General features: G+C 44.9%; 2 protein-coding genes across 4 annotated transcripts in view; both read right to left on the reverse strand.

The window, feature by feature from the left end:
- Nucleotides 1–898: 898 nt before the first annotated feature.
- LOC144508334 (dynein light chain roadblock-type 2-like) lies at nucleotides 899–13591 on the reverse strand. Its single transcript, XM_078236170.1, has 4 exons — nucleotides 13533–13591; nucleotides 9480–9555; nucleotides 6265–6432; nucleotides 899–1766 (listed from the first exon to the last, which is right to left on the reverse strand). Exons 1-4 carry the CDS (start codon nucleotides 13533–13535, stop codon nucleotides 1714–1716), a joined length of 300 nt encoding a protein of 99 aa, XP_078092296.1. The 5' UTR covers nucleotides 13536–13591; the 3' UTR covers nucleotides 899–1713.
- A 12586-nt stretch (nucleotides 13592–26177) lies between these two features.
- itchb (itchy E3 ubiquitin protein ligase b) overlaps nucleotides 26178–26793 on the reverse strand; it is an 80623-nt gene continuing 80007 nt past the window's right edge. For all 3 annotated transcript variants that reach the window (XM_078236852.1, XM_078236850.1, XM_078236851.1), the window contains one exon: nucleotides 26178–26561. In XM_078236852.1, the coding sequence (XP_078092978.1) occupies nucleotides 26462–26561 (100 nt within the window). In that variant the 3' untranslated portion in view covers nucleotides 26178–26461. The remainder of the gene's footprint in view (nucleotides 26562–26793) is intronic.

Consider the following 26793-nt stretch of genomic DNA (forward strand, 5'->3'; position numbering starts at 1 on the left):
TCCTTTCCTTCTCCCTGGTGTACCCTATGATCGGTATGCTTTGTCTGTATAGCGCGCACTGTATACTAATACATGTGACAATAATAAATCAAATCAAATCAAAAATCATCGCCTTGTCCCTCTCCCTGTAACGTTGTGCCTGTCAAAGCCCCTTTGTCGAGTGACGGGGCTTGAGTCCAGATGACCCTTTGTCAAAGGGTCATCTGGACTTGAAACGTCAGCTCTTTTCTCTCCTTACAGATGCTGCCAGACCTGCTGAGATTTTCTAGCATTTTGATCTGATTTATCACATGTATTAGTATACAGTGAAAAGTATTGTTTCTTGCACGTTATACAGACAAAGCATACCATTCATAGAGAAGGAAACGAGAGTGTGCAGAAAGTAGTGTTACAGTCATAGCCAGGGTGTAGAGAAAGATCAACTTAATGCGAGGTAGGTCCATTCAAAAGTCTGACAGCAGCAGGGAAGAAGCTGTTCTTGAGTCGGTTGGTACGTGACCTCAGACTTTTGTACCTTTTTCCCGATGGAAGAAGGTGGAAGCGAGAATGTCCGGGGTGCATGGAGTCCTTAATTATGCTGGCTGCTTTGCCGAGGCAGCGGGAAGTGTAGACAGTGTCAATGGATGGGAGGCTGGTTTGCGTAATGGATTGGGCTACATTCACGACCTTTTGTAGTTCTTGCAGTCTTGGGCAGAGCAGGAGTCACACCAAGCTGTGATACAACCAGAAAGAATGCTTTCTATGGTGCACCTGTAAAAGTTGGTGAGAGTCGTAGCTGACATGCCAAATTTCCTTAGTCTTCTGAGAAAGTTCTTTCTGGAGTTAAAAACATGCCTGCTGATACGGTGCTACAAGCGGAAACATTGAGAAGACTGCTGTGCAAAATAGGCAAAGAACAAAGGTTTGTGGAAGCTTTATTGGCTTTATTTTCAGTAAAACAATATTTCACAATGGCCTCCATTTTCCCCTCTCCCCAGCCTCCACATGGCAACCAGTCCACAACAGTTCCAGCAGCCAGGTACACAGCAATGTCATGCACCTTTTCAACAAATACTTACTTTGGGGAAAGAATGAAAAAACTTGCAAGAGGAAGATTGAATTTCAGAGTACCAGGGAATCGGACACATCCGTTATCTTGTTTTTCTGACCTAAAGACCTTTTGCTTTGGTTTAGAAGTTTAGTTGCATTTCTTCAACCTTAATGCAAATACTTTAGCCCCAACTACAAACCAACCTTCATACGAGAATAAAACCGGTGGCTATTCAAGGCACAATTGTTTTAAAGAGGGAGACCAGGTTGTGTTAAAATGCTGCAAATTAGGTTGTGAATTTGTTCCAATTTACCACAAACGCTTTGCAAGTATCTCAAACCGTTTAAAATTTAATTGGGGCAGCTCTCCAATGAAAAGAGATCAACCTCTGCCGAAGACTCGATCGGTAAAAGGTTGTCCTACGTAAATGAGCAAGCTGACGACACGTTACTAGCGCAAAGTGCTGGCCAGTGAACAATGGACCCATTAAACTACTTGTGGAAGGGGTGGAATGCAGTCACTTGTTTGAGGAGAAGCATCACAGAAGCACAGGATTTAGGGCGCAGCCACCGCGATTGTGGACCAGTGCAGGGCGCAGTGAGAATTCAACACCAAGGATCAATGTCGTGTAAATGAGTGTTCCCACGGCGCTGAAGCTATTCCCACGTTTCTCCATGCTGACATTACAAAGATGATTCGTTTGTGTTTTGCACGACAATCAGTAAATATTCCTTATCTGTCAAGGGCAAAAGATAGAGACAAAAATTAGTGGAATGTTCAGCTCCACAAACAATTAAAACAAAAAGCAAGCTCTCCTTCCGGAGTTAGGGAAGTTGAAATCAGGTTACTTCCTCCCTCTTACCAACGAGGATCGCTGTTAACATGCAATCGGAATGTAGGTTGTGGGCGGCACGGCGGCGCAGTGGGTTAGCACTGCTGCCTCACAGCGCCAGGGACCCGGGTTCGATTCCTGGCTTGGGTCACTGTCTGTGTGGAGTTTGCACATTCCCCCCGTGTCTGCGTGGGTTTCCTCCCACACTCCAAAGATGTGCGGGTTAGGTGGATTGGCCATGCTAGATTGCCCCTTGGTGTCAGGGGGATTAGCTAGGGTAAATGCATGGGGTTACAATTTTACAAACACCAGTCTACAATTACTCTACTCAACTTTGCAACAGTCAACTTCACATCTACACCACTGACACCCAGTTCTGCCTCTTCACCACCTTTCTCAACCCTTTCACTGCTCTTCTTTCAGACTTCGATTTATTCCAGCTAAACATCGTCAAGAGCCAGGTATTCACCCCTCACAATAAAATCCAATTAATCATCACCGATTCCATTCCTTGCCCTGACTATTCTTTAAGGCTGACCTTTTTGCAATATGGTACATTGTTCAATTCCAAACTGATGTTACATAAATCTTCTCTGTTAAAAAGATGGATTACTTTCACCTTCATAACAGAGTGTGCCATCCCTGCCTCAGCTCATTTGCTGCTGAAATTGCCATCCATTCTGTCGTATCCCACAAAGTCAAATATTCCAATGCTCGTCTGACTGGCCTCGCATCCTCGACCTTCCATTAAAGACAGCAAGTCCTACTTTCTCATTACCCCTGTTCTATGGGTCGCCACCTTCCCCCATCACCCACCCTCTCAGCTCCCTTAGAATATTACCACAAATTTAAAATTCCCTCCCAACTGTAATGAATCTCTTGATCACTTTGTCCCTCTTTATTTTTGCAGTCTCTGCCAATACATTTATGGTTGCTAACTGTGTTTAAAGTGACAGTTAAGTCAACAAGAGGAATACTGCTTATTTGGAACTGAAGCAGTGATAAGTTAGAAATTAATGTTGTTGCCTTTTCATTTTTAAATATTGTTAATGGTTAAGCTGGTTCATTTGGTAGAGTTATATTCAAACTGTGTAATTAAATAAAGTCTGCTTTACTATAAAAGATCCTTAATATGTGAATGGAATCACTCCTGGAGCGAATCATCCTATCCTTACACTAATGCTAAAATAGAAAAATTGTTGCGGTCCGGTCTGGCTTCATAATATACCTTAGTGCCTGGCACAGGATCCTAACACGGATAGTGAGTAGGAGTGAGGAACTCAGGCAGATAGCTAAATCTCCGATTCATTGCAGTGGTTGATGGGTGTCCCTTCTCCTGCTGTTGCAGCGGAGGTCAGATAACATTTTAAAACAGCTTTATCATTGCTGAACCCCCGCTATCAACATCCTGGGGATTATCAGTGACAAGAAACTTCATTGGACCAGCTATGTAAACACTGTACCTGCCAGAGCAGGTCAGGGGTTGGGAATTGCGCAGTGGGTAATTCACCTCTTGACTCCCCAGAGCCTGTCCACCATCTACAAGGTACAGATCAGGAATGTGATGGAACACTCTCCACTCACCAGGATGGGTGCAGCTCCAACAGCACTCAGGAAGCTCGACACCATCCAGGACAAAGCAGCCCCACTTGATTGGCACCCCATCCACCACATTAAGCATTTACTTCTTCCACCACTGCGTGACAGCTGTGTACCATCGCACAACTCTTCAAGCTTCCTTATAATAGAATCTCTACTGTGCAGAAGAGGCCATTCCCCCCATCAAGTCTGCACCAACTCTCCGATAGAGTATCTTACCCAACTCTTGCCCCCGCCCTATCCCAGTAACACTACACATTTCCCATAGCTAATCCATCTAATCCACACATCTTGGGACACTAAGGGGCAATTTAGCATGGCCAATCCAGTCAACCTGCACATCTTTGGACTGTGGGAGGAAACTGGAGCACCCGGAGGAAACCCACGCAAACATGTGGAGAACAGTCATCCAAGGCTGGGATTGAACCAAGGTCTCTGGAGCTGTGGAGCAGCAGTGCTAACCACTGTGCCAATTCTCCATGACCTCTATTACCTAGAAGGAAAAGGGCAGCAGATACCTGGGATCATTATTTGCAAGTTCCCCTCCAAGCCACTCACCATCTTGACTTAGAAATATATTGCCGTTCCTTCACTGTCACTGGGTGAAGATCCTGGAATTCCCTCCCTAACAGCACTGCGGGTGTACCTACATCACATGGATTGCGGCAATTCAAGGAGGTGGATTAGTAGCACCCACTCAAGGGCAATTAGAGATGGGCAATAAATGCTAGCCTTGCCAATGGGACCCTGTGCGAGAACCTCTCCGGCTACGTTGAGGGCATCATGAAACCCATTGTACAAAGAACCCCCAGCTTTTGTTGCGACACTACGGACTTCCTACAGAAACTCAGCACACATGGAGCAGTTGAACCAGGAGCGCTCCTCGTCACAATGGATGTCTCGGCACTCTACACCAGCATCCCCCCACGACGATGGCATTGCTGCAACTGCCTCAGTACTCAACGACGACAACTGCCAATCTCCAGATGCAATTTTACAACTCATCCGCTTCATCCTGGACAACAATGTCTTCACCTTCAACAACCAGTTCTTCATCCAGACACACGGAACAGCCATGGGGACCACATTCGCACCTCAATATGCCAACATCTTCATGCACAGGTTCGAACAAGACCTCTTCACCGCACAGGACCTTCAACCGATGCTATACACTAGATACATCGATGACATTTTCTTCCTTTGGACTCATGGTGAACAATCACTGAAACAACTATATGATGACATCAACAAGTTCCATCAGACTCACCATGGACTACTCTCCGGAATCGGTTGCATTCTTGGACACACGCATCTCCATCAAGGACGGTCACCTCAGCACTTCACTGCACCGCAAGCCCACGGATAACCTCACGATGCTCCACTTCTCCAGCTTCCACCCTAAACACGTTAAAGAAGCCATTCCCTACGGACAAGTCCTCCGTATACACAGGATCTGCTCAGATGAGGAGGATCGCAACAGACGCCTCCAGACGCTGAAAGATGCCCTCATAAGAACAGGATATGGCGCTCGACTCATCGATCGACAGTTCGAACGTGCCACAGCGAAAAACCACACCGACCTCCTCAGAAGACAAACATGGGACACGGCGGACAGAGTACCCTTCGTCGTCCAGTACTTCCCCGGAGCAGAGAAGACATCTTCTCCGGAGCCTTCAACATGTCATCGATGAAGACGAACATCTCGCCAAGGCCATCCCCACATCTTGCCTTCAAACAACCGCACAACCTCAAACAGACCATTGTCCGCAGCAAACTCCCCAGCTTTCAGGAGAACAGTGACCACGACACCACACAACCCTGCCACAGCAACCTCTGCAAGACGTGCCGGATCATCGACATGGATGCCATCATCTCACATGAGAACACCATCCACCAGGTACACGGTACACACTCTTGCAACTCGGCCAACGTTGTCTACCTGCTACGCTGCAGGAAAGGATGTCCCGAGGCATGGTACATTGGGGAAACCATGCAGACGCTACGACAACGGATGAATGAACACTGCTCGACAATCACCAGGCAGGAGTGTTCTCTTCCTATTGGGGAACACTTCAGCAGTCACGGGCATTCAGCCTCTGATCTTCGGGTCAGCGTTCTCCAAGGCGGCCTTCACGACACATGACAGCGCAGAGTCGCTGAGCAGAAACGGATAGCCAAGTTCTGCACACATGAGGACGGCCTCAACCAGAATCTTGGGTTCATGTCACACTATCTGTAACCCCCTCGTCTTGCCTGGACTTGCAAAATCTCACTAACTGTCCTGGCTGGAGACAATATATATCTCTTTAACCTGTGCCCTTTCTCCACTCACATTGTCTGTACCTTTAAGACTTGATTACCTGTAAAGACTCGCATTCCAACCATTACTTTGTAAATTGAGTTTGTGTCTTTATATGCCCTGTTTGTGAACAGAACTCCCACTCAACTGATGAAGGAGCAGCGCTCCGAAAGCTTGTGGCTTGTGCTGGCAAATAAACCTGTTGGACTTTAACCTGGTGTTGTGAGACTTCTCACTGTGCTTACCCCAGTCCAACGCAGTCATCTTCACATCTTGCCAGAGATGCCCACATCCTGTGAAAGAATTTATAAGAATGATAGACCAAGAATAAAACTCAGGAACCTCGGATCCACACTGCTTAGCACCGTGTCAGTGGGTGCACTCACCTGTCAGGTCACTGCAGAGCTAATAACACTGCTTGAAAGGAATAAACAAGTGGGATTTAAACCTGGAGGATAGTAACATAAAATATGCCACAGGGCAGATTAGATAAACCACATTTACCAGGTGCAACCATTATTTCATTTTTCTTGCATCGGATTCTGAGGAAGGTGAGGTCATTCTGAGGATCGATGTCCCGGATGGTGCTCCGAGCTTTCATGGATAGTTGGTGGATAAGGCCTGCATATTGGACTGTGGTCGCATTATCCATGGTTGTCCGGATGGGGATACCTTAGAAAGAGAACAGCTTTCAATCATGTGACAACAATGGACAGGAACAGGCTACATGGTCAATGCCGGCTGCAGTTTAGTGGGCAGCACACTCTTGCCTCCAAGTCATGAGGTTCCAGGTTCAAATCTCATCCCTGGACCTGAGCATGACAATCTAGACTGACACTCCTGTGCAGTATTGAAGGAAATGCTGCACTGTAGAATCATAGAATCCCTCCAGTGCAGAAGGAGGCCCATTGAGTCTGCATCGACTCTTCAACAAAGCATCCCACCCAGGTTCTATCTCTGTAACCCCACGTATTTACCCCACTAATCGTCCTAATCCACACATCTTGGGACCCTAAGGTGCAATTTAACATGGCCAATCCACCTAACCAGGACGTCTTTCGGACTGTGGGAGGAAACCGGAGCACCCGGAGGAAACCCACGCAGACACAGGGAGAGCATGCAAACCTCCACACAGTGACCCGAGGCCAAAATTGAACCCGGGTCCCTGGCGCTGTGAGGTGGCAGTGCTAACCACTGTGCCATCGTACCGCCTTGTCTTTCAGATGAGATGTCAAACCACGGCCCTGCCTGCCCTCTAAGGTAGATGTAAAAGATCCTGCGGCACTATTTTGAAGGAAAGCAGAGGAGTTATTCCGAGTGTGCTGGCCAGTGTTCATCCCTCAAAAATAATCTGGAAAATTCCTTTCCAACCCCCTCGGAACCATTCTAAGAGATGTTGACTTTTGCCTCGTCAGAAATGCTGAAAATTCTGAATAAAGTTGAGTTCTGCTCAGCCAGTTAGAACCATCATCCAGATTCCTAGTTTCACCCCATCATGTCCAAGCATCTCCTTTTGATCTCTCCTCACAACCAAATTTCCATCCTTCTTATTCCCTTCTCTCTAGTGTATCCTGTGATACAAGTCAAAACACACCAACATCGTCACCTCATTCAACTGGTCAGTCTTTATACATGAGCAGAGTTTGAGTCAACCCCGTCTTCACCTGGCATCAATGCATTTGTCAACCAAGGTATAGAGGGAGGTCACAGAAATATTAACCAAGCGGCCCCAATGTATTTAAAAAGATCGCAACCAATCAAGAGTTCAATCCAGAGGATGTGAAGCAGAAACCCACTCTTTGGAACATGAGCCATTCAGTCTCTCTGAACCAGTTCTACATCATAATGAACCTGTAAAATGACTCTCACCCTATAAAGGAAAAAAAACCAGATTCACAGCACAAGGAAACAGGAGCAGGAATAGGCCATAAAGTCCCCCGAGTCTGCTTTGCCATTCAACAACATCAGGACGCCTACATCAACTCTGCATTCCCGCCCAACTCTCCTGTACCTTGATGCCCAGAAACCTTCTGATCTCAGTCTTGAATATACCCAATATCCACATGCCCTCTGAAGGTGAGAATTCCAAAGATTACACAACCCTCTTAAATGAAGAGATTTCTCCTCACCTGAATCTTAAATCATTGATCCCTTAACCTGAGACTACATCCCCTAGTTCTAGGCTCTCCAACCCAGGAAAACAGCCTCTCAACCTCTACCCCGGAAATTCCTTGAAGAATTCTATAGGTATTAATTAAATCATTCCTCATTCCTCTAAACTCCAGAGATTATCGGCCATTTCTACTCAATCTGTCCTCAAGATAACCCCGTCATCCCTGGGATCAATCTGATCAACATCAGTTGCACCCTGAGAAGTATGTCTTTTCTTGTGTAAGGAGACCAAATACCGATCTAAAGTACACACTGTCTATGTTGGAATTTTAAAACAAACCGGGGGAAATACATTTACCAATACAATGTCTGGTCTTCCAATCACAGTTATCACATGCTGTTTCTGAGTCACATGATAGATACAGATGAGAAAGCAATTCTGATCTATCATCTATCTAGTAGAAGTTAAAAAGTTTATTTATTAGTGTCACAAGTCAGCTTATATTAACACTGCAATGAAGTTACTGTGACAATCCCCGAGTTGCCACACTGCGGCACCGGTTCGGGTACACTGAGGAGAATTTAGCACGGCCAATGCATCGAACCAGCACATCTTTCGAACTGTGGGAGGAAACCGGAGCACCCGGAGAAAACCCACGCAAACACGGGGAGAACATGCAGACTCCACACAGAGAGCGAGCCAAGCCGGGAATTGAACCCAGGTCCCTGGCGCTGTGAGGCAGCAGTGCTAACCACTGTGCCACCATGCTGCCCCGGTATAGAAAGCTATGGGTTTCAACAGGAGCAAATATCTCCAAGGTCTTTGGCAATCCCTTAGGATTGGAGATGACTTGCATTCAGTCCGGTTTGATGGATTCTGTGATGGTTGATAAATCCAATGCGCAATCCGCAGACTCTGCCATAAACACCAGCGCTCCACGTACTGATCACTTTCCTTATTCTTCAAATTTGTGCTTCTAATTTTTTCACTGGTGCAACATGGCATCACAGAGCTGAGCATGAGCTCCCATCATTGTCTCATTCTTCACGGTGGCACAGTGGTTAGCACTGCTGTCTCACAGCACCAGGGACCCGGGTTCAATTCCCGGCTCGGGTCACTGTCTGTGTGGAGTTTGCACATTCTTCCCGTGTCTGCGTGGGTTTCCTCCGGGTGCTCCGGTTTCCTCCCACAGTCCGAAAGACGTCAGGTGCATTGGCCGTGCTGAATTCTCCCTCAGTGTACCCGAACAGGTGCCGGAGTGTGGCGACTAGGGGATTTTCACAGTAACTTCATTGCAGTTAATGTAAGCCTACTTGTGACACTAATAAATAAACTTAAAAAGCTTCGAATCACTAACCCATGTCCCATCCAGCTTGTTAACATCAAAAACTCAATAAGATAACATGCTATTTCAGATGCCTAAGTCTACCAGTCCTGATGAAGTCAATCTTAAAAATAACAATGACATCATTCCATGGGGAAATAAAGCAGCAAACATGAAGTTAAAGTCAAATCTTCACCCTGTCTGACAAACAGGGAAACAGGTACAAAGAACCACCATGAAAATTCTGTCCTTTATTATAGACAAATAAAAGATTATAACTACCTTCAGCGTTGACAACAATTATTCCTGCAACACCCCTTTGGCTCTGAATTCTCTTCAGTGTTTCTTCAACTTCAGCCTGAAAAGAGAAGAATTATTAACATTGCCAGGTAGCGATGCGAGAGGCTCTTAATATTAGAATCATAGAATCCTACAGTGCAGGAGGAGGCCATTCGGCCCATCGAGTCTGCACTGACAACAATCCTATCCAGGCCCCATCCTCATAACCCCACATATTTACCGCACTAATCCCTCTAACCTACGCACCCCAAGACACTAAGGGGCAATTTAGCATGGCTAATGCACCTAACCCACACATCTTTGGACCGTGGGAGGAAACCGGAGCACCCGGAAGAAACCCACGCAGACACGGGGAGAATGTGCAAACTCCACACAGACAGTGACCCAAGCCAGGAATCGAACCTGGCTGCCCGGCGCCGTGAGGCAGCAGTGCTAACCACTGTGCCACCCGAATGACTTCGCCATTCATTATGATCATGGCTGATCATCAAATTCAATATCCCGATCCCCCTTTTCTCCCATATCCTTTGACGGAGCAAGAATTCACAAATGGTTTTCCAAAAACTATTAGAATTTTACATTCAAATTATTGGGGGCCAGAGCATCACGGAGGGCAGGGATTACAGGCCAGTGGGACAACTTCCAAAGTTCAGGAAGGCGTTGAAGTTTACAGTGGGGAAGATTATTGAACTAGCTGGATGGGACAATAATGTAATTGAAGGGTTCAGCAGCACAGGGGCTGAGGACAGGATAGAGGGGGGTCAATGGTGCAGAGCTTCAAGTAGGCAGCCTTTATGATGGTGAGAATATCAAGTCAGAGGTTCAACGTGAGTAAGAGGTTGAGATCACAAGCAGTCTGCTTCAGCCTGAGGCAGTTGCCAGGGAAGGGGAATGGAGTTGCGAGGTGGTCAGATGCAGGCCCTCAGACTATCTTTGCCAGCATCTCCTATAGTAAGCTGCTTGGATATGATCAGCTGGGCATCGAGGTGTGCCGCTCCTTGTAAACGTTTTCTCCACCACACTGGGACATAAAATCTCTACAGTGCAGAAGGCAGCCATTCAGCCCATGTACTGACTCTCCACCAAAGTACCTTACCCAGGCCCTGTAACCTCACATATTAACCCTACTAATCCCCCTAACCTACACATCTTGGGACACTAAGGTACAATTTATCATGGCCAAACCACCTAACATGCACATCTTTGGACTGTGGGAGGAATCCGGAGCACCCGGAGGAAGCACCCCACACCCTGTGCTTGTTGCCACAGCACATCCTCACTATTATCAATAACTGGACAATGTGATAAATGAAATGTTTATTCCCTTCCCCATTCCATCCAACAAATGTCTGAACATACAGCACGCATGGTTGTAGATTCAAGAGTGGTGGTAACATTCCAATATTTCACCCCAGTGGACATCATAGTCACCCTAATCTCAGCCGACAGGGCAAGTCCTTAATCCATCCCCTTGCTTGTCCCAAGAAACTATTCAAATTGAATTCAATTCATAGTCCCCACAAGAGAGACATAGCTTTCCACCTGACATTCTGCCTGTCTCTCTCTCTCTCTCACACGAGCTGTGATTAATGATCAGAGGAGCTGACTTTCCCTTTCCGAGTGTGCTCAGGGCAAGTGCAAAGCTGAGATAACCTGGACTGACACAGGCTGAAAGACTGATTCCAAGTCTCACTGGCCTGTGCTGATGTGGCCTGACATTTAAAAAAGACAGCAGAAAGCGCAGCCTCTGTTCTCTCCTCTGCTGCTTAGAGCTCCAAGAATAAACAACCCCAGCTGTAGAATATAGCATTGTAGACTCAAGGAATCGAGAGTCAGAGAAAATGGTGCTGGATTGGGCGTTGTTCTTTGTGCAGCAGCTCACAATCAGACTGATGGAGAATGAGTTCTCAGAAAAATTGTGGAAAGCTTACAGCAAAGGGCACTCTCCCCACCATGATTGCGCCGGCTGAAAAATGAGGCACCCAGTCCAATGCCATTTTCCAGCATTTGGTCCATAGCCCTACAGGGAGCTGGGGCAGCACGGTGGCACAGTGGTTAGCACTGCTGCCTCACAGTGCCAGGGACCCGGGTTCGATTCCCGGCTTGGGTCACTGTCTGTGTGGAGGTTGCACTTTCTCCCCGTGTCTGCGTGGGTTTCCTCCGGGGGCTCCGGTTTCCTCCCACAGTGCAAAAGCTGGTTAGGTGGATTGGCCATGCTAAATTCTCCCTCAGTGTAGCGTCCCACGCAGGCGCTGGAGTGTGGCGACTAGGGGATTTTCATATTGGCTTCATTGCAGTGTTAATGTAAGCCTACTTGTGACACTAATAAATAAACTTAAAAGCTTGAGGTGGATATCCAGACATCATTTAAAAGAATTGAGGATTTCTGCTTCTACTACACTTTCAGGCAGTGAGTTCCAGATCTCCTACCACTGGTTGATTTTTTTCCCCCCTTAATCTCTCCTCTAACCTATCCACTTTAAATCTGTGCCCCCCCCCCCACCACCACCACCAGTCACAGACCCCTCTGCAAATTAAATAACCCCTTCCCATCCACTCCATCCAGACCTCTCATAAATTTTGCACATCTCAACCAAATCTGCTCTCAGCCTCCTCTGCTCCAAGGAGAATAACACTTCCCGCTGCCTTGGAAGAGCAGCCAACATAATCAAGGACCCCACGCACCCCGGACATTCTCTCTTCCACCTTCTTCCATCAGGAAAAAGATACAAAAGACTGAGGTCACGTACCAACCGACTCAAGAACAGCTTCTTCCCTGCTGCTGTCAGACCTTTGAATGGACCTACCTTGCATTAAGTTGATCTTTCTCCACACCCCAGCTCTGACTGTAACACTACATTCTGCACTCTCTCCTTTCCTTCTCTATGTGCGGTATGCTTTGTCTGTATAGCACGCAAGAAACAATACTTTTCACTGTATCCCAATACATGTGACAATAATAAATCTAAATCAAATCAAATCCAATCCAATCTTTCCTCACAGCCAGCTTCAATTTTCCACCCCTGGCAACATCCTGGTAAATCTCCACTGTATCCCCTCGAGTGCTGTTACATCCTTTCCATAAGTGAGGTGAGCAGACAGGACTCCACTTCTGAGGAAAACTTTAAACCAAAAGGAATCTTTCTCGGCAAGCATTTCTCTGAAAGGGGGAAAACAAAGCGTAAAACCACCTACTCAGCATCAGGGACGGCACAGTAGCACAGTGGTTAGCACTGCTGCTTCACAGCTTCAGGGACCTGGGTTCGATTCCCGGCTTGGGTCACTGTCTGTGTGGAGTTTGCACATTCTTCCTGTGCCTGCGTGGGTTTCCTCCGGGTGCTCCGGTTTCCTCCCACAGTCTAAAGATGTGCGGGTTAGGTTGATTGGCCATGCTAAAATTGCCCCTTAGTGTCCTGAGATGTGTAGGTTAGAGGGATCAGCGGGTAAATGTGTAGGGATATGGGGATAGGGCCTGGGTGGGATTGTGGTCGGTGCAGACTCGATGGGCCAGATGGCCTCTTTCTGCACTGTAGGGTTTCTATGATTCTATATTGACAGTTGCGTTTTATCCAGCAAGCCATTAGCACAGCAGCTTGGCAACACTGCTCAGCACCACACACATTCCTAAAGCTCTGGAAATGAAGCACTGTAGCTGCCACAGCCCATGGTGGTTCATCATCACTGTTGATTCTGGGCAAGCTTTTAATTTCCTGATATCCCAGAAATGCAAATAGCTTCAACCAGCTTTAGTAGCTAACTAGGTGCCTCTAACCTAAAGACTCCGGTCAATATTAAAATCATCCCTGCCAACTGGATATTATTAAGGACATGTTTATCCGTGCCCAATTCTCACGCCCCTTCTTGAGTCCTTGTGACATTTAATTGCAAAGGCAACGCCCAGACAGGAGTTATACTGCGATAAAAAGGTTCAGCTGATAAGCAATGCATTGCTTCTCCTACCCCCCACACAAACCCCCTCAGCCCTGCTTCTCTTTGCAGACTCCCTGTCTCCCCCAAGGTGCGCCCAGCACTCACCATGTCCCAGCTCTCTCGCAGCTGGATCAACCACAGCCCTGCACCGCGCCTGCGCGCCACGCTCCAGCTGGCGATGACATCATCCCTACCGCTCCCCCGCGCTGATTGGTGCAATCGGGATGTCAATCAGGGGGAGGCTCCGCCCCGTTCTGTTGCCATTCCTTTTATGAATGGGTGCCAGCTGCCCCCCCCTCCCCCCCCCCCCAGGACTCCCCTGTCAATCAGCTGTGATTGACACCCAGAGATACTCCAGTTCCCAGGCAGCAGGGATTTCATACCAATCCTCCAATAGGCAGAGAGGCCATGATGTGGAGATGCCAGCGTTGGACTGGGGTGGGCACAGTAAGACGTCTCACACCAGGTTAAAGTCCAACAGGTTTATGTGGTAGCACGAGCTTTCGGAGCTCTGCCCCTTCATCACGTCCTTCACCTGAAGAAGGAGCAGTGCTCTGAAAGCTCGTGCGACCACATAAACCTGTTGGACTTTAACCTGGTGTTGTGACGCAGAAAGGAGCAGAAAAACATTAGTGCCATTTTCCCATTCTTTACTGATCAAATAGGTATTACTAAATGTATAGATTAATAGATATTAGGACAGCATGGTGCCACAGTGGTTAGCACTGCTGCCTCTCAGCGCCAGGGACCCGGATTCGATTCCGACCTTGGGAGACTGTGCGGAGTCTGCACGTTCTCCCTGTGTTTATGTGGGTTTTCTCTGGGTGCTCCGGTTTCCTCCCACAGTCCGAATAATGTGTAGGTTCGGGGGATTAGCCATGAGAAATGTGTGGGGTTACAGGGATGGGGGGGGGGGGGGGGGGGGGGGGCCTGAATAAGATACTCAGTCGATGCAGACTTGATGGGCTGAATGGCCTCTTCTGCACCATAAGGATTATGATTCTACTACCTATATTACAATAAATTTCACCAATAGGTCACCTCCAAAAACAGTAAATGGCCAAATTTGCTTAAAAGAGATAGCGGATACTGGAGCAAGAATTAGGGCATCCTGTACCTGGTCAAACAGCTCAGAAGTCACATCAGACTTGAAACATTGACTCTTGCTTCTCTCTCCACAGATGTCACCAACTTGTTGTAAAGGTTGATATACAGCACCTCTAATGTAATAAAACATCGCAAGAAACCTCACAGGAGCATCAAGCCATGGATGACCTCATGTTTATGGGGACAGAATGTGGAAGCCAGCCACGAGAGTGGGAATAGTTGTTTCGGTGCAGCAGGCATGATGAGTTTCAGCAGCTGACAAGCTGAGCCAAGTGCCACAATGTTGCAGAGGTGGAAATAGGCAGTGTACCGATGGCACAAACGAGATGGACAGGGAGAGGGGTGGAGTCAATAGAAACATAGAATAGAGGAACAGGAGTCCATCGGCCCTTTGAACAGGTTCCGCCATTCAACAGGATCATGGCTGATCATCCAACTTAGTAACCTGTTCTCGCTTTCAACCATAGCCTTTGATCCCTTTAGTCCCAAGAGCTATACCTAACCCCTTCTTGAAAACATACAATGTTTTGGCTTCAACTGCTTTCAGTGGTAGCGGATTTGACAGGCTCACCATTCTCTGGGTGAAGAAATTTCTCCTCATCTCAGTCCTAAACAGTTTACCCCATGTCCTTAGACTGTGACCCCTTGTTCTGGACTCCCCACCATCAGGAATATCCTTCCTGCATCTACCCTGTCAAGTATTGTGAGAATTTTACAGGTTTTTATAGCTGGGACCAGAATTTGGAGCACGGACCAAAAACAATGGCACCAGCCTTCCCAATATTGACAACATGAAAAGTTCTGAGTAAACTTTTCAAGATGGAAGGAAACTACAAAAATAGAAGTTTAGGATGGGAATTCAGTTTTAACACATTATGCCCGATGGGAGGTTGTATATAGGAAAGAGGTAGATCACAACAGGTCAACGAGGTAGAGTGCAACAAGACTTTATAAACATTTGCAAACCAGGTCCTATGTTTTAAAACAATATTTCTGCAGGTAGTCAGTGAAGGTGGAGAGCAGTGAAGCTTTAGAAAGGTTTTGAAACTAGTAGTGGAGTTTTGGATGAGTTGGTACAGGCTGGAAAGATCATATCTGAACATGACAAAGGCCTAGATGAGATTTTAGTTGAGCAACGACAAGGTTTAGACAGAAACAGAAGGAAAGTAATGTTAGAAGTCTCAGCTGGTCTCAATAAATTTGATTTATTGTCACATGTATTAGTATACAGTGAAAAGTATTGTTTCTTGCATACTACAGAAAAGAGCCCAGGCCCTTGGAGATACGTTGTAGGAATAATAGTGTTGAAGGCTGAGCTGTAGTCAATAAATAGGAGTCTGACATTGGTGTCTTTGTTATTGTTCCAAGGTTGAGTGCAGGGCCAGGGAGGTGGCATCTCCTGTGGACCTGTTGCGGCGATAGATGAACTGCAATGGATCCAGGCAATCCAGGAGGCTGGAATTGATTTGTGCCATGACTAACCTTTTGAAATGCCTCATAATAAACACCTTGGATGTGCGGTTTGAAGTTCAGGTCAAGGTCAAAGAGGCCAGGAAAACAGTAAACTTTTGGGTTTGTTCAGTGAGCAACAAGGAAGAACGAAATAGGAGGCTAAAGCTTAGACACCTTAGCGACCAGACAGGGTTATCTCAAAATTTGAATTGCTGTGAAGCTGTGTATTAGTGCAGCGCTAGAATTGTGCCCCATTATCAAATAAACCAGTTGACTTGAAAGTACCTTTTGAATGAAGCTCTAATGGCCTTGTAGTGTATAAGGATGTTCAACCAGTTTTCTTGGGACACAGATTTGGAGAGCATTTCTTGCACTCTGTCCTTCAGTTTCATTTTGTTCAGTGATAACTATCCTGGCATTTTCAGTGTGCCAGGTACAATCAGAGTATGCCTGTGATGGTTAATTACGATGCCCAGTGAATAGTCTCTTGAAGGTTAAGTTTTAAAGTTTTAGTGTCACAAGTAGGCTTACATTAACACTGCAATGAAGTTACTGTAAAAATCCCCTCGTCGCCACACTCCGGCGCCTGTTTGGGTACACTGAGGGAGAATTTAGCATAGCCAATGCACCCCAACCAGCAGGTCTTTCGGACTGTGGGAGGAAACCAGAGCACCCGGAGGACACGAGGAGAATGTGCAGACTGCGCAGACAGTGGCTCAAACCGGGAATCGAACCCGGGTCCCTGGCACTGTGAAGCAACAGTGCTACCCACTATGCCACCGTGCAGTCCCTAGAGTTTCTTCTCCACTTGCACTCTTGGAATGTGTTTGACATTACCTGACTTGCCTCTTGCGGATTCCTTTTCGAAAGTTTGAGGACCCCTATGGTAGAGATCAGATGAATCTGGTGCGAGACCAAACCAAATTTTGGCAAACCGTCACTGGAACAGTGTCTGTTTAATGGGCAAATTGGCTGCCAGGTTTTCGACAATAGTGCTTACATTTCAAAGTATTTCATTGGCACCTCATCTGGTCTTGATGAGTTCAATTCACTTTGCCACAATGCATTTGGAAGGTCTAATACGGATAGGAAATATACAGTAAATGGCAGAACCCTTAGGAGTATTGATAGGCAAGTCATGTTGACACTTTATAGAACCTTAGTGAGGCCACACTTGGAATATAGTGTTCAATTTTGGTCACCACACTACCAGAAGGATGTGGAGGCTTTGGAGAGGGTACAGAAAAGGTTTACCAGGATGTTGCCTGGTATGGAGGGCATTAGCTATGAGGAGAAGTTGGAGAAACTTGGTTTGTCCTCACTGGAGCGACGGAGGTTGAGGGGAGACCTGATGGAAGTCTGCAAGATTATGAGAGGCATGGACAGAGTGGATAGTCAGAAGCTTTTTCCCAGAGTGGAAGAGTCAATTACTAGGGGGCATAGGTTTAAGGTGCGAGGGGCAAGTTTTAGAAGAGATGTACGAGGCAGATTTTTCACACAGAGAGTGGTGGGTGCCTGGAACCCGTTGCCGGGGGAGGTAGCGAAAGCGGATAGGGTAGTGACTTTTAAGGGGCGTCTTGACAAGTACATGAATGAGATGGGAATAGAGGGATATGGTCCCCGGAAGCGTAGGGGGTTTTAGTTAAGTCAGGCAGCATGGTCGGTGCAGGCTTGGAGGGCCGAAGGGCCTGTTTCTGTGCTGTAATTTTCTTTGTACAATGAGTTCCCTTACTGGTATCTCCAGCTTGCCTCCAATTTACTGTTTTCACCCTTGTGTTTTAGATCCTTGTAAGACTTTGCTCTTTCCTACTTCTACCCTATTCCAGTCCCCCAAACCCTTCCTTGAGAACGTCATTCCACTGCCTCTGACCTTCTGCACATCTATCCTGTCTTGACCATCGACAGGTGTATGTGCCTTTAGTTAACCAGGCACTATGGTCTGGAGATCCCTAAACCTCTCCACCATTAAGGCCCTCCTTAAAGGGTTAAACTTTTGACACCATTCCTAACATCTCCTTCAGCTAAATTTTCAGTTTTTGTCTAAATACGCCACTCTGAAGGGCCTCAGGATATCATTTAATGTTAAAGGCACTACATAAATGCAAGTATTTGTTAATTTGTCATTAATACAGGTGGTTTTATGTTTTTTGTTCTGATCTATGATTGGCATGAAAAGAACTGGGACTAAACGTAAGAACTAGGAGCAGGAGTGGGCCATCTGGTCCCTCAAGCCTGCTCTGCCATTCAATAAGATCATGGCTGATCTTTTCGTGGACCCAGCTCCATTTACTCACCATAACCCTTAATTCCTTTACTGTTCAAACATTTATCTATCCTTGCCTTAAAAACATTCAATGAGGTAGCCTCAACTGCTTCACTGGGCAGGGAATTCCACAGATTCACAACCCTTTGGGTGAAGAAGTTCCTCCTCAACTCAGTCCTAAATCTGCTCCCCCTTATTTTGAGGCCATGCCCCCTAGTTCGAGGTTCATCTGCCAGTGGAAACAACTTCCCTGCTTCTACCCTATCTATTCCCTTCATAATATGTTTCTATAAGATCTCCCCTTATTCTTCTGTATTCCAATGAGTATAGACCCAGTCTACTCAGTCTCTCCTCATAAGCCAAACCCCTCAACTCTGGATTCAACCTAGTGAATCTCCTCTGTACCCCCTCCAGTGCCAGTATATCCTTTCTCAAGTGAGATCAAAACTGTACACAGTACTCCAGGTGTGGCCTCACCAGCACCTTATACAGCTGCAACATAACCTACCTGTTTTAAACTCCATCCCTCCAGCAATGAAGGACAAAATTCCATTTGCTTTCTTAATTACCTGTAAAATGTTTTGATAGGAAAGTTCCTACTTAGTTGCATAAGAAGAGCCAGCTGGGTCTCACCAAGGAGCTTTGTGAGCAACGACCGACTGATAAACCAAGCAAATCTCTCTTCACATCTCACTTGTAAATGTAAATTCGCCAATCTCCCTCTTCGAAAGATCATTCAATGAAGTTGCATTTTATTGCAGTTAAGGGACGGGAATGAAATTCTGCGCCTCACTAGAATGGGGCCAAAATGTTTGCCCTCAGAACGAATACCCAAATTCTCACACGAAACAGCATGTTGTCTGTTTTAAAGAGAAGCTTTTTATTTTTATTACAATGTTAACTATTTTTACATAGATAAACAGGATAAGAAGCTTGTGCCAAGAGGCCAGAATTACCTTAGTAGCCTTAACCCATTTCTGGAACAATCGAATTCAGCTTTACAAAAGGATTAAACACAGAAATATTAACATGATTTACAATCCTTAGATATCATACAGTGGAAATTAGACACGATATAGAAAGCCCAAAGTTCTGAGAAGAAATTACCTGGATTTCTTTAAATATGTTGCAGCTTCAGAAATTACATCCATCAAACTTTAAGGAATTTACTTGGAAATATTTCTAACACTACTTACTTAAAATTCCAAATACATTTTATTTTTAATCAAATTAATATCAGTGCTTTTTATATAACATTGGGTAACTTGCTTGCAGGACACGAGTGAAAGAATGCTACACAGCTACTATCCAATGGATTTCTGGATGCTTAATGTGACATGATAGAATCCCTACAGTGCAGAAGGAGGCCATTTGGCTCATCGAGTCTGCACTGACCACAAACCCACCCAGGTCCTATCCCCGTGACCCCCCACATTTAACCCTCCTAATGCCCCTAATCTAAGGGGCAATTTATTACGGCCAATCCACCTAACCCGCGCATCTTTGGACTACGGGAGGAAATCGGAGCACCCGGGAGGAAACCCACGCAGACACGGGGAGAACGTGCAAACTCCACACAGACAGTGACCCAAGCCGGGAATCGAACTCTGGCCCCTGGCGCTGTGAGGCAGCAGTGCTAACCACTGTGCCACCGGTGGTACAGTTACGACAGACTATGGAGGTATGAAGTTGCAACGGAATTTATTTTCCTGTCACGAAGATGGGCACAAAGGAAGATTTCAAATGCTGGAGACAAGCAGAATGGCACTCAAACCAATAGGGATGGGTTGCTGATTTATTTGGTCTTTGTTTTGATTTTTTTTTTTAGGTTGACCTGCCTCCTAACTTTAAGCTGCCTCCCTGAAGATGCAGGGCAGTGGGCAAGTCATTGCCAAAGATGACTGGCAAAGAGAACTGAGATTTGTCTGCTTCAACGGGAGGCAATTCGAAGAGTGGGGGTTTGGAGGTAGCTGTGTATGTCCTCCAAATTATAAAAATCAGGGTAAATTCAAGACAGGAGTGAGGAATAAGCTTTTTTTTTGAAGAAAAAGCAGTGACTAAAGATTTGATACAAAATACCATGGGTTAACACCAACAACTTAAACAGTGTATTCACTGATACTGTGACAGATGTTGGATTTTACTTAACACACCAACAAAAGGGATGGAGGAAGATAAACAGCACAATAGTACCAGCAACTTGTGGAGATGTGGATGTACTGTGGGTAGCCCATCAGGACAGGATCAGAAAGTTTCACTCATGCTTGATGACTGAAACAAGGACTACACAAATTGGTGCAAAGGGTGTGCGAGAGAGAAAAACAGGATTTCCAAATTATTTTGGATGAGATTCCAGCCTAAGTGGTAATTACACAGAGGGGTCCGGAAGAGAAGACATCAGCTGCCTCCTTCCTATTCCCACCTTCTGGAAAATGGAAAAATTAGCAAGCTTCAAAAGTTAAACAACAATATTTTTAAAAATGAAAGTCATTACCATTGGATAATTAGCTAGGTTTCATTCTTCTGTTGCCCTCAAATCATTTCAAATCACCATCAGATTTCAAAGCATCGCGCAGTTAGGATGAAATCTGGTTTTCTCTTAATATCACAGTGGATAAGTTTATCATTCATAACTCTAAACAAAGTGCAGCTCCCATGGCTTCAGATTCCAGTTATTTCCTGAACAAAGTAGTAGACATTCAGTAGTTTCCCTTCATCTCTCCCCCCATGAACTGACACAAACACTTACTGTAAACTCCAGATTCAATACTTTGCTGTGGTTTCACCCTTCCTCCTCATGAGGATTTTGAGGTCCAGCAAGGTGCAGTTCCACAGGCCTCCAACACACCACCCGACAGGGCATTGTTGGGGACCCAATCCCCATCAAATACATTTTCAGCAGGGCTCAATGGATACACATTCAAGTTCCAGCATCTTGGGGAAATTTTCCTTTTCCCTCGGCCAGGATACAGAGACCAATTATAGCAACTCATTCTGCCACCCAGTTAAGATCAGCAAACTCGTCACGTAACCAGGAGTCGAACAGACAGCACTCTGGTGTCTTCAGTTACGTGCAGCCTGTAACAACCGAGTCATTGAAAGGTGTATCATCGTTCTCTTTAGACTGCCAGCAAGTTTAATGGGGGAAAAATCGCGTGCATTGACAAGTCATTGCCCTACTAGTAAGGTGGTCAAAAGCATGGACATTCACCTTAAACAATATCAGATGCCCATTTAGACCAACTCATTAAAATGGGGAAAAAAATTAAGTTTCAATGCGTCAGTTGGAAACTGAATACAATTTCATTAATTCTGATGGAATGCTCAATAGTTTTCGCTGTATTAAGCTGACAGAAACCTGCTTCCCCCACTGTGACAAAACTGAAAAATAGCTCCACTTATAACTCAGATGTTCTGACTGTGTCAGATAACCACTCCATGTTGCTTAATCTGCATATTATAGGAAAGCAATTTTACAGAAGTGCAAACGTAGGCAATTAGTTTCCTGCATTATACCAGTCTTAGCTCTATTCATAAAACAACATTTGTGGGGTCCGATTAGAAGATTTAAAATGATCCAAATGGGTCCGAATCCCTAGTGACAAATCAAGGTCAATTAACATACTGCATCCCGCTAATCTGACAAAGTTTAAACCAATACATAGCCTATTTCATGATCAGCACTTCAAAAGCAACCTCACGCCTTACTCCACAATTCCAAAGTATGCAGGCAAGCATCAACATTTTGAAGTAATTTGGATGTCGAGTCCACCAGGGTTAACACACATCAATAAACTATCTGATGGAAATGAAGGCTTTTTATTGCCGTTTCCTGGTTAGGCTAAAAGAGGGAACGCGTAGTTCTGATAAATTAAACACGAGCATTAAACCTCAAACTAGAATGAAAAGCTAGGGGTTCAAATCCCCTGGGGCATGAGCCATTTGACTGCACCCACCCTCGATTACATCACGGAGTTCACATTCAGTTTGAGGTTGAACATTAGAAAGAACGAACAGAACGGCATGGGTGTTGCATCACTTTTTTCCCCCCTAAAGAAGGCAGAGGGGAATGGTGAGGGAGGGAGGGTGGCAAATGGACTGGAACAAAGCCCTTTACCATCTTGCTGGTCAGAGGGGCTTCAAAGCAACCTGCAGCCAAGACTGCTCTCTACTGTTCAGCTGAAGAAAATGCTTTTGTAACAAGCAGGTGGCAAAAACATAGATGGAAAAATAAAGTGGGTAGTGTTGTTTGGTACAGTCCTTGCATTCCAAAAAATTCACATTTAATGGGACATTTTTTTTTAAGCATTAAACTAAATGTTCAATTGTGTTATCTGTACCCTAGCCATTGTGATGCATATTGCACAAAATTACAGAGATACGATAGTTAGGATTAAACGGCAACAAAGCTGGTCTTTTAAAAGGCTGTAACATTTTTAGTTAATCCAAAGCATTCCATCTCCAAACCTGAAAAATATTCTCTCTCTAAAGGGCTCACATCGAATCAAGTTGGCTAGCATCTCAAAAACAGGTTCACCAAAGATGGAGCTCCAAACAGAACACACAAGAAACACCGTCACGAGAAACTGGTTTCTTTCTAGTCAGTCAGGTGGCAGTCATGTGCTGAAATCTCAACTGTCATCAAACTGCAATGAAGAAATTAATGAGGCACAGTCCTGCTTGTTTGATACCAGAGTTCCCCAGAGTGAGAGAGACACCCGAACCAAGATAATTTAGGTGCAGATTAGCAAGAGCCTAGTCTTGGGAGACACTTACTGCAAGCCAATCAGCCTATTCTGGCCAGCTACAGAACTGATCAGCCCTTCAATTTTTAAGTTTAAGCAGGCCCCTCACAATTTGTATAGTTTTAAAAATAATAAAAGTGCCAACTCCTAGGGGCTAACTCACGCAGGGTTATAATTCCACGGGCCTCTTGACAAAGTGGCCATTCTTATATACGACTGAAAAAAACCTGTAAATACCTGCAGGTGGAGGAGATTCAGACCACGCTCCCATCCGAAGGCCACACGTGCATTATCAAGTGTGGGATTTTAACGGATTAACAATTCGGAACCCGGATTGAAGTTTCCCTCCTCACCATGAGGTCAGAGGCCAACGACTTAACTCCACATAGATTAGCTAATTGGGGCTTTCCAATTCCAGCAGGAACATGCATTATCAACAGACCAACTGGGATGATCTAACGCCAAGCTTAAAACTGGAAACTCCGTGATTACTTACAAATTCAAACTGAAGTTACAACTTACAATTGGCAGGTTTTAACAAAAAAACGAAACTATCTACCCTTGATATCCTATATACATAATTTATAACGATTGATAAATTGTGAAAATATATTACAAATATATCCTAGCTTAAGAACAGGTTTTGTTAAAATAAGACAACTGAGTTTCCTCACCTCCCTCATTCAATATTCTCTCACCCTGTCCTGAAAGTAATGGCTTTTACTGGAGTATTTCGACCAGCTCGTCCTCACCCAAGCAGTTGCATTTCATAGGAGCTTAGACAGTGGGAGTTCAGGGACAATTCAAGTATGGAGGGCATCAAAACAGGACTAAGTTTGGTCCCCAACAGATCTTAACACACACACACCCCCCACACTCACTTTCCAGCATGATTCACAGAATACTGATCAAGAGCAGGATCCTGGGTCAATTGCCCCTTCTTATCTGAGAGCACTTAGATAATTGCTAAATATAACCATCACCCCATGCCGAGATTAACAAAGTCAGCAGAAACCAATTGTTGCAGATAGCAACTTCCAGTTTGTATGATTCAGTACTATACCTTTATATACAACCTTTTGAACAGGTGGGGGGCGGGAAAAGAACACTGAGCTCACTGAATTGTAGAAAGGGTATACACTAATTTACAGAATAGTTGCTGATGGGAGGAATTTAAATTCTGCATTGAAAGCAGGTGCTGGTCGTACATCTCAGGCCGAGAGGTTATAAATAGCTGAACTGCACTCAGACCTTTCTTATTTTTGTTTCAAGTTGGAAAAGACCAGATCTTCCAAAGGGAGAGTAGACAAACTTAACAAAGTAATTGGGAGTCACAATCAACTTCTCAAATTAACATGTACCAAAGTCCTCCCAACAGTCTGGGAGGAGAGGGGGGTCTGAAACTGATCATTGCCTGCTGTATTCCTTCACACCTCTACCTTTCCTCAAACTATCATCCTATTCTGGGGTAAAGTCCCCTGGATGTCAACTGTTCTAACTGGCAATGCACCCGCGGGTCTACACTGTGTTTGCCGAAATTTCTCCAAGCTACATTTTGTCCTCCGCAAAATGCACACACTTATCAGCAGAATCACACGTGATGGCAAATCAGAAACAATAACTTTGGCCAAGGCCTTTCCTCGCTGGTCCCAACTGAAATTATCTAAAGCAAATTAGATTATCAACAGAATCTTGAAATACAAAAATAATCTGCTGGAGGTGATTTTGGGGACATGCTTTCCCAGCTAAGAAAAGTTATAAACTTGTCCTCTTCTACAGAAACACAAAACTCCTCTCAATGAAATTCACTTAAATTTTTTGCTTGGATGTCAACGTGGATTGTAATGGATGAACATTAGATGTTCTAAATTAGGATTAGGGATGAGAGACTAAAAAGCGACAGGGGAATACCAATTCAACTAAAATGACTCTCCCAAATTTCGTGGGGCCATTTTAAAACTCACCATCCAGGGATTGTTAGGAAGACTCTTAGAAAGTAAAATTTTTTCACAAATGGATATATAAAGTGAACATTTATGGGCAAAAGAGAATATGAAGATGCTCTATAGTGAGTCCTGGTCCTACACAGTCATTGAAAAGTTACTTCTGAATGTGACAATTGTTTTAAAGAATGTTCATTCTGCCCTTTCCCATTTCAGAAACTTATACACATCTCATTTGCAAAGTGTTCCATACTGCTGATAAGTTTTCGAACCCATAAACTAACAAGATACAAAGTTGAAACAAAGTGTGGCCCAGACTGAATGCGGCAGCTGGATATGGGGGAGTGTCACTTTAAAACGTCCTCAGAAGTTATTTGCAAAGCTGCACTGGCAAAAAAGATAGCAAATGGGCAAACTCAACCTCTAACTAAAGATGACGTTATTATACATCAGCCCTTCCTGAATCAGAGGTGTCAGCACACATACCATAAAAATATTTCCCAATCAAGCTCTATAAAACTAGAGCTATGATTGATCTACACATCTCATTCCTTTAAAAATATAGGGCAAAAGCCTCTGTTTTCTAGCTACCTTTTATACAGAGGAGGAAGAATATATCTGGGATTATGAGCAGTACTGGTACAAGGTGTTTTAAGAGACTGTTTTTTTAAAAAAAATCAATAAAAGGTGCAATGGTAGAGTAGACATCTGTTCACCAAACAGTAGCCTGCACCTATCTTTCAAGTATCAACAGTGCTGGAAAAAAACATTTCAATAGGAATTTGTCACGTGGTAAGGACTCCCTGAATTTCAATCCACTTGCTCAAATTAAAATTGACGTGAACTTAAAATTAACCTGAAAATGAAATATGAATACATCTTTCGGCAAAGACTGAATTTGAGGGGCGGGTGGTGGGGAGAGAGGAGACTGCTGTAACGGGCCATGAGAACACAAAGAATGTGGTACAAGCGGAAAGCAAAAAGGTGGGGGGATGGTGGTAACAGAACAGGAGGGAAATGCACAATCTGGGTTTGTTTCTTAGCTCATCAATGAAACATGCGGCCGGTTGGTTAACAAGTTTTCCAGCCCTGCTTCAGCGTCAATTATAAGATGCTATTAATTCCAGGAAGCCCTCTCCCGACCATCTCCAAATCATCAACAGTAGCCAGCTGTATTCCTATGTGTAAGTGGGGGATCAGCTTGGCTGCTCCTTCACATACAACACAAATGAACACACTACAGTTTTAAACTATTTATCACAGCACATTAATTCTATTTAAGCATGTACAATTTCCTCATTATATTAGGTTCTTCAGCTTGTAAATACAGAGTGACAAAGCCAAGACAAAAGCTTTTCAGCCATTCCCCACAGGGTTTCTAACACAAACAGACAGTCTTGACATGTCTGGATAAACAGATGTCTACTGGAAAGTAAAGCACAAGAAATGAAATACATTCCTCCTTTACAGAATCCCTTAAACGACAGCACAATACTCTTTCCTGACAAGATTATTATACAGTAGTTACTCTTGTCCAAATCCTTCAGTTTCTTCGATTGCAAATAACAGTTTTTCCTTCAGCTGCTCAAAGCTCTTGTATGGCGGCAGATCCAGACGATTAAAACTATAAGGAAAGATGTTCAAAAAAAAAATCAGAACCACAACAGGATCACTTGAAATTAAGTTCAATTACTCATTGTGGTGCTCATCCACCAGTGACTCCAACCACAATTATAATTACAGAAGAGCTGGCATTGTTTTCTGTGGAAGAATCCTCTTCATTCCCCTCCCCCCCCGCCACAGTTATTTTATTCTTGGATCCAACTGCTCTCTGCTATAAGCACCACTCCTTCACT

Source organism: Mustelus asterias, chromosome 20 (assembly GCF_964213995.1).
Source record: "Mustelus asterias chromosome 20, sMusAst1.hap1.1, whole genome shotgun sequence".
NCBI classification, from domain to species: Eukaryota; Metazoa; Chordata; class Chondrichthyes; order Carcharhiniformes; family Triakidae; genus Mustelus; species Mustelus asterias.

What these genes read in the sequence shown, in the direction of transcription:
- LOC144508334 (XM_078236170.1), bottom strand. An exon ending in AATTGTTGTCAACGCTGAAG is followed by an intron (nt 6,433 to 9,479) that starts GTAGTTATAATC and finishes TCTCTTTCTAAG; the next exon opens with GTATCCCCATCCGGACAACC. An exon ending in TGAAATAATGGTTGCACCTG is followed by an intron (nt 1,767 to 6,264) that starts GTAAATGTGGTT and finishes TGCCCTTGACAG; the next exon opens with ATAAGGAATATTTACTGATT.